Here is a 12817-nt window from a genome sequence, read left to right as displayed (position 1 = left end):
AATAAAAAACTGATAAATCTGCGAAGTAGACCGTAGGGAGCTGCGACGATGTGCGTCCTGCTCCGATGCGTTTGACCCTAGCCCAGCACAACCCAAGGTTCGACGATGCGCCGGTTGTGCGATGGAAATTCTGCACCTGTTCGCATTTCATTTGATTCCGATAGTACCAACCCTTAACCACAATTTAGCACTGTCCCTGTTGATATCATTCACAAAAGGGAACACCAACTACAAATACGTGTTTGAATTAAAAATATAAGATGCGATTCTTCTTCGGTAGCGAACAAAGTATCATAATGATGTCAAATGCAATTTAAAATAAACTGCGCATCATGTTCTCGGTCTCGGCTGCATATAAGCGGTATAATTAGTAAATTTGTAGCATTATCGTAGACGTTTTTTGTTCTTTTAATGCACCTATTCTAATCCTATGCGCTACTTTTTTAACGTTACCAGGAAACAATGGTATCATGAATAAAATATTTCCAGCATTTTCGGAAGATGCATTTGTCGTGGCCACAGGCGATGTCGTGTTCATTGAACATCTTGAGCCCGATATCTTGCTTATTTACACTTTCAGTATACGTAAAAAGAAAAAATAACTTTGTTCCGAAAGGTTTAAACTCGTGTTGCAGCTGCCTGGAGGACACGAGCATCGACAACTACATGATTCCCAAAGGAACCATCGTACTGCCGAATCTATGGGCTGTACACATGGATCCAACCCTGTGGAAGGATCCGGAAGCCTTTGATCCCTCAAGGTTTCTGAAGAATGACGGCTCGGGTTTGATTCCAAGGCCTGAGCACTTAGTGCCATTTTCTGCCGGTAAACTGAGTAATTATAACGCATTTTTAACGTAACGGCTACAAACGTCGCGCTTAAACAGATGCGAGCTACTCAATTGACCTTTGTACAAAAAAGGCAACACCAAGCGGCTAAATCTCCAAGTGCTATTGGTTTCCGTAAGGGAGTTACGCAACCTGTCCCGCCTTGATTTCCCGCGGCTCATCTGCGTTGCAGAGGATGTTGGAGAGGAAGCACCCAAACGTACTTTGTGCGCTGCTGGTTGTCTTTCTACGCTCTGTGAGAATGTCCTGCGCCGTTGCGGAATCCTTCTTGAATCAGACTAATTGATGTAGTGATGAAAAGCTTGGATAAAAAAAGTGAACCACACCCAGGTTGAGCAGAGTAAAGGATGCACAGGACATCTCGTTGGCCAAAGGAGTAGCCGATGTATGGTTCATAATACAGCTCTATAATGGTTACTGTTCGCCCTTAAAATTGAATACAACCATTGTTTTCTTAAATATAAAGTTTGCCGTTTTCGTAAAGCAGCCAGTTGTCGCGGTTAGTTATCTCGGTGCTCCAAGATTCGCCTCCTAGTTCTGGCGCAGGTTTTTCTTTTAGACCTGTGACATTTCCTCCTTTAGATGTGCATGTTGTCAAATAAAACACAAAACAAAAAAGTGTTAACCATACCTGCCCTGCAGTTACTGTATCTCTAAATACAAAAAAAAAATGATATCTTTAAGCTCAACCCCTCTCACTGTTTTTTCTCTTGAAAGTTATATACGTTGTGCTGCCTATTATCGGGCTCTCTTTATCGAAATTTCACACTGTGGATTTTACAGCTTCGATGCTTGTGCTAAAATTTAGGCCTTTCATATTAAGGCACTCTAAACTACCTAACCGCCCTATTACGAATGTGAGCGTGCTAAATCGAAACATTTGCGGCAGTACTTTTTGCACCTAAAAGGGGGGATCGGTGGCCGAGTGGGCTAGCACACACCAGCTCAGAGCAGGTGGAGCGAAAGCTCGCGCTGTAGAAGCCAGACATCCTGGGTTCAGTATCCATCCCTTCCCGTTTCGATCTGGATGAGCATCGTACGGGCATGCGGTCGTGTATCACTACTACGTGGTGCATATAGAAGACCCCAGGCTAGCGGTTGTACCGCACTGGCTAAATTGCTTATGTACAGCGAGTGCCTCGTCGAAACTTTAAAAATGGCTGACCAACGACTCGCTGTACGAATATCCACACAACCTCAATTTTTTCACACCTAAACACCGCTCACCATTAAGCTGAGACTAGAAGCTCCGCCTTCAGCACGAGCTGGCTGGCTTCCGCAGTGCTTTGTTTGCGCGTGCCTGCGCGTTCGCACTTGTGTTAGCAGGAGTTGAATGCTCGCGCTGAAGGCGGAGCTTCTAGTCTCAGCTTAAGGGTGAACGGTGAATAGTTTCAGCTGAAGGGTGAACGGACTATAGCAACGAGTAGGATTATTAAATGCCAGTGGCAATTTCGACGGTGTGTGTAGAAAGAACGGTGATAGCTTTCGCTCAACAACAACCAATACCTTGAAAGTTAAACAGTCTTACAATGCGCCCTTTGTGGAAACAACTGCACCACCAGTGAGCGCTCCGGACCATTGCGGAAACTATAAGGGTGTGGCGCCTTTTAGCCACGCCAAATCTAGCTTTGTCGTGCTTTTGCATGCAAGGTGGCACACACTACCCCCGGAACTGCAGCGCCATTCTTAAGGCATTTATGTATCCAGGCGAGGTAACGGTTTTTAAACGTTGTAGAAACATGGTGCGTTTTTTTTTTACTTGCGAAAGAAAATAATATGTACTAACTAGCTCAACTGATTCCCGTAGCAAAAAATATGTAAAAAAACAGGTTGGATGCGTGAGTGACATGTCGCTATTTTGACGCGTGGCCCGCGCGTGTTGGCGCATTAAAAAAACAACCCTGGCACATCCAGAAGGATGGTGCATCTACAAAAGGGAAATGGACGGACGTGCTATGATTGAGGGTTTCTCAACTCATATGGGCAACGCAGCGAAGCAAAGGGTGCTGCAAAGTTTGTCGTCTGCCGGACACAGGAACCCAGTGCGAACGCATAGTAAACGTAGTTCTCACAGACAGTACGGCGGTAGCAGAAGACGACGGATCAGCGACCCTCACAGTTTTAATAATGCCTCACGCGTGCCGCTTCAAGGCACACGCTACGTTCGAGAAATGTCCCTTGATAAAATTCACGCTTTTAAGTACCGCCAACTATTGTTGTGGAAACGCGCTAGACAGGTGCCACGATCAGGTGCCCGACTGCCATTTGATTTCAAGAGCCATTCATTTCAGCGCAGCGCCGCCATTTGCTTCCAAGAACCGCTCGAGACAGGAGCCTCGTGCACTGTCGCATTTGCCACTACTTGCGAGGCAACCGTAAACACATCGAGGGGCTTTATCAAGAAAGGTTTATTACCTAAGCACCAAGGAGTATGCTTTCAGTGGTTACACGAGGTGCACATGCTGGTATCTGAAGCAGTAACTGTTCTGATATGGCATCCTTCAGGCGCGTTTGTCATCACTTTATTTTTTGGTTATTTATTTCAACTTTTTCAGACAAGGAAGGCGAGCACTTACAGGACGTGCGCTTACATTCCGGACATTCCCTTTTATGTTAGCATAACTTAGCGATATGTCTACTATGTCCTATGTACGTTGAGACAACCGAAAGTTAGCCTCAATGGGCGACTTGTCTCTCAGCCTTAGATGAGAAATTTAGCCAGTGCAGTACAACCGCTAGCTTCAAGTCTTTGACGTGCACCACGCAGTAGTTAAACGTACATGACCGCACGCCGGTACGACGCTCATCCAGGTTGAGGCGGGAAGAGGTGGGGATTTAACCCGGGAATTATGAGTTCTGCAGTGCGACCTTTCGCTTCACGCGCTCTCAGCTGCGGTGTGTTAACAGACTCGGCCACCGATCCCTTTACAGATATATTAGTAAACGTAAAATGAATCCTACTGAAGACGTCAAATTAAGCGTTTTGGCCAATTTTGGAGGGTCGAGCAGAGCAACGGGTTTGTTCGCGCATGTCGCCAAAGCACGTGAACAACTTTCTGTGGTATTTTAGAAGCTGTGAAGAGGGCGCGTGAACACCTTCGATCAGCTCTCCAGGTTCTTGGGTGCACACGGGGGCTCATAGTATTGACTGCATAGTACCAGAAAGTTGCCCGCGGGAACGGCGTGTCGAGTGGCTCTTTTTTTCTGAGGGAAAGAAAAGGCCTCAAAGCTGCCGCAGTGATCGGGAATTGAGCCTGGTGGCGCTAACCAGCGACCAATGTAGCTAGCGCGAACAGCCGGGAGCGACGCGAGCCCCACCGATGCAACACCACTGCTTCTGTCCGCTGGACTGTGCCTCGAGTGAGTAACTCAGCAAACCTAGCTGGATTATTGTTCCTATGCATCTCCCGGTTAAGCAGCAGGTCCTAGCGAAGCGGCAGGTCCTAGCGAAGCGGCAGAAATCACGCGGCTTTACCCCTATTATAGAGCACACATTTTCCGCGTTCTCATTCTACATATAACAGGTAGAAAACATATTTAGTTGCTGAATTAAAATTAGAATAGGTACTTGAATACAGTTGGTGATACGACTGAATCTAATTGCGCTTTTATTTTACTTCCAGGAAAACGAATGTGCCCAGCAGAGACGCCCACCAATATTCAGATTTTCTTGTATCTCACAACAATTCTGCAAAAGTTTATTGTGATGCCTGAAGATAACATTCCAGTTGACTTGTCTGTCGACTGCGTGACCTTCAACGTTCCTAAAATGCAGAAATTGCGCTTCATTTCACGCACATAGCCTACACTAGTCATGATTTACTTCATGTGTGTTACGTTAAATTGCACTGCAGTTAGGGTTTTAATAAACTATGCCCATTGTCTTACCGTACAGCGTTGTATATAGTTTTGCATGAAGTTGTTCACAAATAGGCGTAGTTAAGGTTTCTTCACCACCGTTGGTACACGTTCTTTGGTAGGAGTTCACTGTTATTTACGTACTCATATTTCATAAAACGTTATGTTAATTTAGATTTTGAGCACATCCTACTATAATGCATGCCTCATTGCTGGAAAAGATATCAATGGTTAATTTATTGCGTGTTTATAGTAGATCCAAATGATTTGGAAGTGTTTAAGTTTGAAACATTTCACTATTTATTTCGACCTACTGTAATGATATAACATTGAAAGTTACAAAACACATGACATTTTATTGCTTGCAGGGCGAAGGAAGTAGGCCAAACACTCCGTAATTAACTCTATTTGCAATATATATTGGCATATTTACGCATCGGGTGTTCTTTGACGTTATAAATTGTTTAGTTCGGTTTTTATTTATTTTTTTTTTTTTTGCTATCAAAAATATTTTGATCATGTATAAGTTTCCAAGCTGGAATCGAGGGTCTCACGGCCGACAGAGATCAAGTAAAATAAAGAAATTTGACAGTAGCCTTACTAGAATGCCTTTCTTGACTTAGACAAAAACACGAAAGGTAAAAAGGCAGTGCCGTTGCCAGGTTATTTTTCATAGTTTATCGAGATCAGACCCTTTGACAAAACAGTTTTGCAACTCAACTGGCGATTGGGTAATGAGTTGCTCAGTTGCTTTAGATATGTCCAAAAGCATATCGATATGGTGCTTGTAGTAGTTACATGTCTAAAATATGAAACATTTTATACATATGAGGAGATCTAACACCCTTGAAGCAACTCGGAGCTGTCTAGCTCGTCTATTGTAGGGTTCACACTAACCCTTTGGATAAAGAACAAGAGTGTGCGGTCGATAAAGCTATTAGGCAAAGTTGAAAGATCAGCAGTGGGATGAAAGGCTCCTTTTTCCGGCCCTTCCTCCCGGGAAAACAGCAATCGAGAACTCAACAGTATGCAAAATATACTGCAATTATTAATCTTCTGTTGCCCGCCGCCAAGATGGAAACCTCTGCTGTTTGTAGCCCAAACGTTGGTAGAATCTAATTTCCGCTAGTGAAGACCTGCTCCTTGACGGATTTCGTTCAAAACTGAACAATACGACGCTTCTTTTGTTTATAAACTGTGAGTTATTCGACTGGCCAAACGTTCAACAGCTCGAAGGACAGCTCGTTATAAAGTCTTCTCTAATTAAATCCCTGTAAAATTATCAACACATAAAACGAAAGCACTGGCAAACCTCGAAATGGTTTAACCAAGCAAATTTGCGAAATTCACAAGAAAAACACGTGGACACCCTCAGACCACGATCATCAGAAAAAAAAAAGAGTGCAATTGCATGTAATCGAGACACATGCTTCTGTACGGGGTTAAAAAAGTCAGGTGAACGAAAGTAAATGCAATGGCAGTAAATTTCCTGTCGGTCATCGTTCAACTGCAATAATAGTTTTCGGAGACCTTTGATCTGTATCCACTCCTCGCACAGGATGGCCAACTTCGAGGGAGAATCTTACTGAGTAGAAGAAAGAGAATGGGTGGTAATTCTGGAAATAAGCTGGGCGCGAAGAATCAACTTTCTCAACACCGTCAACCGGCTAGACGGTTCTGCACAAAATTGACGCGGAAAAGAAATTGCCGTTGCGGGCGGAAGTGTCTTGGAGAGAAAAGAAACATTTCCACCAGGTCATCAAGCCGATGGTACGACTGAGGACAAAGCTTCAAAGGAAACGCACCGGAACCTACAACAGCGGCGCAGAATATAAACAGCAAAGCTCTCGGATGACTTTTTGAAGCGCTTTGAGAGAGCCTTTTTTTTTCCTAACAAGGACAACTCGGGCCGCTCTGCACCTTCAGTTCATCGAATGTCAACGGAGGCACATAATAAATGATCACAAGACTCGGACCAATAATAGCGCGGTGTCAGTTGGAAACACAACGCTCAACACGATATTCGCGCAGAAATAACTTCATATTAAGTTGTTTGATATGAACAAATAATCATATAGGCAAATCTTATCAAACGTTATTTGATTTAGTACGTAAATTGACATCTAATTATCCATGACTAAACGCAGCATCGACTACTGCATACATGTAGACGTCAAGTTTATTTTTAGTGGAGCCAGCTGTGAGATGTGAGTTATGCCCAGTTGTGTAGCCTGCCACATCTCACCTGGAAATATATGCACCCCTCAACCAAATCCAGCTAAACGTCTCAAAAGCTTTCGACAAATTTTGTTATTGGATACTCTAAAAAAAACTTATCGAAGATGTTAAACAAGCTCATGTCATTGTCACATAACTTCGGGGAATCTGGATGCCCACAAATTGTGTATGGTGGCACCACGTCGTCCTTGTAGTCTTTACAGCAAGGAGCCAAGGAGCAACTTTGTCTGACGTCATACAAGACCAGAGCACTACTCTGTCATAAGAATACTCTCAAGAACGACAAATGATGAGACTGCTAATAACTGGAGAGACTAAGCGTTTACGTAAGCGAAGCTGTGCCAAAAAGAAGAAAAAAAAAAGGTTAGCGTCGCAGGCGTCGATGTCGGCGAAGCAGCAGGATCGATCGCTGGGGCAAGACAGACTCCAGCTCGCCACGCGGAGCACGTTTTGTGCACGCGCGGGTTTTTGAAACATTCGGCGTTGAACGTTCGGCGCGTAGAACATCCGTAACTCGATGCGACGACAAAGTTCTCGAACTTCGAAGAACGCCAAGTTGAACCAATAAATAAAATAACATTCCGCTCCCTGGAATCGAACCTTGAGCCTCCGCGCGACAGCTAAGCACGGCAACCCTTCGGCCACGCACGCGCACGCTCGGCGACGCGCGTGGCATGACCCCCTTCCCCCTTTAAAAGCTAATCGTATCGAGGCAACGTGTCAGGAAACAAAAACCTAAAAACAAACGAAAAAAAAGGGAAACGACGAAGCCATGACGAACACAGTCCTGTCGAGCGTAGTGCGAAAACACAGTTCGCAGTGCTAAAGAACGTAGTACCGCTTGAGGCGCACGACGTAAACGACTTCCGGTCGTAGAGGGCGGCTTGATAAAATTCGTGTTTCGTGCGGAAATCCCCTTGTAGTTCAGGTCCCTGTGTAACCCAAGCACCTTGTAGGGTCAAAATTACCTTTTTAACGGTTTCTCGCTGAGGTAGTGGCGGCGAATGGGTTTCACACCCACACTTTGTCTCCGGGCTCAAAGTGGACGTCGCGACGACTAAGATTATATTGTCTCGCGTCAACACGTTGTTGGTCATGGATCCCCAGGCGCGCGAGCTGGCGGACCTCCTCTGCTTGTTGGGTATTCAACTGGGCGTCGTCGGTTCCGTCGTTTGCAGGGTCGTGGGGCAGCATTGCGTAAAGCATCGTTTTAACCTTTCTTTCATGCCCCATCTGGAATGGTGTCATTTGGTGGTCCCTTTAACTGCAGTGTTGTAGGCAAACGTGATGCACTGCAATACTGTATATCATATATTGTGCTTAAGTCGATGTGCATAGCGATCATATGGGCGATAGTCTTGTTGAGCCGCTCCGTGAGTTGGTTGGTCTGTGGATGTTATGCCGTGGTCCGACCGTGTTCGGTGTGGACAAATTATCTCATTGGTCAGCTGACCCATGAACGATGACTCCCGGTCTGTAATGAGGACTAGAGGAGCGCCCTGTTGGAGGAAGACGGACTCGACGAAGAACTTGACGACGTCCACAGCAGTGCACCGACGGAAGGGCTTTAGTCTCGGCGTATACTGTCAGATAATTAGTGGAAATGATTATCCAACACTTTCACAGGGTTGACTGCGGAAAATGCCCCGTTATATTCATTCCGATCAGCTGGAAGGGAGCAGTTGGCGGAGAAATCGGCTGCAGGAGACTTGCCGGTTTCGTATGTTGTTCCTTGCGTCGCTGGCACTCGTATCATGGCAGTGTGGATAGGTGGGCGGTTTTGGGGAGCTTCGGCAAGAAATACTTGCCACAAATGCGGGCCAGTGTCTTGCTGTAACTAAGGTGTCTGGACGTCTTGCTGTCGTGACGTGCTTGAAAGGTCTCCTCTCGAAGGTCGGTCCGGATTACCAGCAGCCACGGCGAGTTGTTGTCCCCGAAGGTCTCTCTGTGTTGCACACAATGTCAAATGGCGAAGGTCGTCAGGGCTCGTGAGAAAACGCGTGGCATAGTACTCCCGGTCCCTTCCAGCTGCTCTGTTATTGCGCGCAGGTCCCGATTGCCTCGTTGACGTCGTACCATGTCGTCGGTGTTCAATGCGCCTAGGAACAGCTCGTCGTCATTGTCGTCGCTGCTGCCAGAAGTTGTCTCGACAGGGGCTATGGAGAGGAAGTCGGTGTCGCTGTGCTTGCGGCGTGACTCGTAGACTACAGCCATGCTGAACACTTGCAACCGGAGACTTCATCGAGCGAGGTGTCCTGGAGGGTCTTTGAGGTTCGCAAGCCAACACAGTAAGTAGTTGTCTGTGGCTACACAGAACCTGCTACCGTGCCAGTACAGGCTAATCTTCGTGATTGCCCAGACGAACGCAAGGTACTTTATTTCAGTCGTGGAATAATGTTTCTCTGCCTTGGACAGTGTCCGATTTGCGTGGGGAGATGACTCGCTTGGTTCTCTCTTGCACTTAAGCCAGACCACTGCATGGCCTGCGACTCTAGCGTCCGTGTGAGTCCCGTTTTCCGCATCCCGATCAAAGTGCCCAAGTAAGTGTGGTGTCTGGAGTCTTCGTTTGAGTTCGTTGAATGCCTACTGATGCTCCTCGGCCCATTGGAACTTCTCGGCGTCCTTCCTGAGGTTTGTGAGCGGTGCAGAAATATTTTCGAAATCCCGAACGATGCGCCGATAGTAGGCACATACTCCAACGAATCTTTGCACGGCTTTCTTGTCTGTCGGTCGTGGAAATGCCGCCACGGTGCGAGTCCTCTTTGGGTCTGAGCGAACACCTTCGTTAATAACAACGTGGCCTAGGAACTTGAGTTCGTAATAGATGAACAGGCACGTCGACCGCTTGAGGGTGAGTCCGGCGGTCTGTATGGCTTGGAAAGCAGCTCGGAGTCGTCGCAAGTGCTCATCAAAGTTGCTTTAAAATACTACGACATCGTCAAGGTCGTCGAGACAGCTACGCCCCTTCAGTCCTTTCAGTACGGTGTTAATGGCCCGCTGGTACGTTGCTGGCGATGGGCATAGTCCAAGGGCACAATCTTGAAATCATACATGCCATTCAGTGGGGCGAAGACTGTCGTCTCTTGGTCACGTTCGTCGCCTTCGATCTTCCAGTAGCCGCTCTTTATATCAATCGATGAAAAGTATCGGGAGTTGAACAGCCGGTCTAGCGTGTCGTCGATGCGGGGGAGTGGATACACATTTTTCTTAGTTACCGCTTTCAGCTGCCGGTAGTCCACGCAGAACCTAAGCGTTCAGTCTTTCATAACCAGGACGACTGTAGAGGCCCACGGACTGCTTTAAGGTTGGATTATGTTGACGGTCAGCATTTCATGCAGTTGCTCCTAGATGACCCCCCTTGCTTTTGCGGAGACTCTTTACGGCGATCAGTGCACACGAAGAGCGCCGTCCTCGGTTACGATGCGCTGCTTCGCAACCGCGGTTTGGCGCACCTTCATTGATGTCGCAAAGCAGTCAATGTATTGGGCAAGGATCTTAATCAGCTGCCGTCGTTTTGGGCCTGGATGCTTGGGGTCAATGTCGAGCTGCGCTGGCGACGTACTGCCTTGGTGAGATGGTGGGGACTCTTCAGTAATGGCGGCGATTTCAAAGGCGTTCCGAAGTTCTTCCACGAGGCCCTCAGCGGCACCTTTCGTGAGGTGCTGCGTCTCTCGTCGGAAGTTCGTCACGCGGACCACAGTGCTCCATCCTTGAAATTCAGCTACTCCTCTTACGACACCTATTCCTCTTCCCAGGAGCAATTAAATATTGCCTCCCATAAGAACCTCAGAGCAGGTAGAGGCAGTGGATACGGCGGGTACCTCAAGACTTGATCGCGGCGGCAGGTGGACGTAGTCGGCAGCTACTCGGACGACGACTGACGTTGTTGGGGGTTTCTCTGGAGGCGGAACAGGTGCCGAAAATGTCAATCTGTTCTCTCTATGGGTGACGACGGCGCCATATTGAAACAGAAATTTTATGCCGAGAATGACATCTCTGGCACAGTTTTGGCGACCGAAGAAATTCGCTGGACACGACTCGCCGGCAATTTCGACGCGATTACAGCAGCTTATGCCTGGCGTGATGAGGTGTCCTTCAGCGGTTCGTATTTGCGGCACATCGCATGGCGTCGTCACTTTTCAAAGGCGGCGAGAAAGTCTCCGACTCAAGACTGAGTAGTCTTCTTTGGTGTCGACGAGTGCTGATGCGTCGTGGCCGTCGATAACAACGTTTAGGTTGTTTGGCACCGTGGCAAGGGCGTTGTTGCGATACGTGGCGTCGGTAGAGTGAGAGCGCTCCAATGCTCTTGGAAGCTTTTTACTTCAGTCGTCTACGGAAACGCCACCTCCAGGCGTTGCAGCAGTTAGTTTTCACGGCGACGTAAGTGAGACAGTCTCTGTCGGCAGGGTCGTGGCGCTTGAGACGCTGAGCGTCTTGGCGATGGTTAGAGGTATTCACGGCGGAGATGTGGTGCTGAGGATGGCGAACGTCGGAGGCACTCATCTATGGCATGAGGGCATTAGCCGTACCTTGGTCATGAATCGTTCGGGTGAAAACACGCAGAACACGTCGTCGGTAGGGGTATCCACGATAGATGTGGTTGGCTTGTTCGCAGTGGCATCAGAGCGGGCGTCGGTCGATCGTTCGCCGGAGGTCGGTCTTTCTTGAGGCGGTTTGTTATTCGCGAGCGTGCGGTCAATCTTCCTGGCGTTGGGGATACTGCGGTGCGGGAGTTTCAAGACGGGGGTTCGGCATGCACGGACGCGGTGCTGGTGGTGTTTGTCGGACCATTGCGGCAAAACTTAGTGGGGGCTCCTCCAGTACTGATACGGTGACTGGAGTTTTAGGCTGAAAGGCTCAGTACCCCTCTCCTCGGACGACGTCGCCGAGTGAGAGAGAGGACGGGCAATCAGCAGCGGGTAGCATCTTGCCAAGTTGTTCTCGGACGATGTCGCTCACGATCTCCCGAAGGCAGTCGACACCGACGGTGTTCAGGTCCAGTCGTGAAGATGCTACGGTTGAAGGAGCGGGCACGCCGGGGAATCAGTGGTAATGGCTTTCTTAGGCCGACACTGCGCGCTAAATGTTGGTGGCTTCAGCCACAAAAAAGTCGACGGTTGTCGGGGAATTGCTGAAGAGGCCACCGAGAATTTCACCCTTCACTCCACGCATGAAGACGTGATGTTTCTTTTCCTTGGAGTCCTCCGGATTTGCTCGGGCACTTAGGCGCAGGTCATCTTCAACAAAGCTGGTCACGCTTTCGTTGTGGTCCTGCATTCTTGCTTGGAAAAGACCATTCGCTCGCTGCCGACGGTGGTGGTTGATGAACGTACGCTTCAATGCGGCGGCGGAGGCCTCCCATGTAGTGAAGAAGGCTTCGGTGCCTCGCATTGGCTTCAGGTGAGAAGTAGAGTTTGTGGAGGCACTGCTGAGTCGTTCATTTGATGTGGCGGACTACAGGTTTATAGTGTTGAAGCCAATAATCTATGTCCTAGTGAACGTCAACGTAAAAAGGCGTCGGAGTCCGGGGTGCGACGACGACGGTGGCTGCGGCCTGGGTCTGTGACGACTTATTAACCATCGTCGGCCTCGTTGGCTGTTTGTTCTTGGGTGGCAAACGTCTGAATTTCGGGGGTAGGCCTTGGGTGTGGCGGCTTCTTCGGGTCACAGTAGTGTATTCAGATGATCCGCTTTCTCGGGGGATTTGGCTCGCGCTGCGAGGCCTCGGAGGGGTACGTTTTGTGGGCTGCGTTACCCAGCGGCTCCCCCAAAAGATGTCACGAATGACAAATAATGAGGCGGCTAATTAATACCTGGAGGAACTATACGTTTAATGAAGCCAACTTGTACCAAATACAAAATAGAAAAAGGT

At 48.0% G+C, this 12817-nt stretch overlaps 1 protein-coding gene across 1 annotated transcript in view; it reads left to right on the top strand.

The window, feature by feature from the left end:
• The window catches only part of LOC120846174 (cytochrome P450 2F5), an 80684-nt gene extending 76033 nt beyond the window's left edge, over nucleotides 1-4651 (top strand). Inside the window, exons 9-10 of the mRNA XM_042293394.1 lie at nucleotides 636-826; nucleotides 4473-4651. Of these exons, the coding sequence (XP_042149328.1) occupies nucleotides 636-826; nucleotides 4473-4651 (370 nt within the window). The remainder of the gene's footprint in view (nucleotides 1-635; nucleotides 827-4472) is intronic.
• Nucleotides 4652-12817: the final 8166 nt, after the last annotated feature.

This window comes from Ixodes scapularis, unplaced genomic scaffold, assembly GCF_016920785.2.
Source record: "Ixodes scapularis isolate PalLabHiFi unplaced genomic scaffold, ASM1692078v2 PGA_scaffold4__175_contigs__length_147842914, whole genome shotgun sequence".
NCBI lineage: Eukaryota > Metazoa > Arthropoda > Arachnida > Ixodida > Ixodidae > Ixodes > Ixodes scapularis.
Note: the sequence above shows the minus strand (reverse complement) of the source record. Positions and strands in the feature narration are given on the sequence as shown.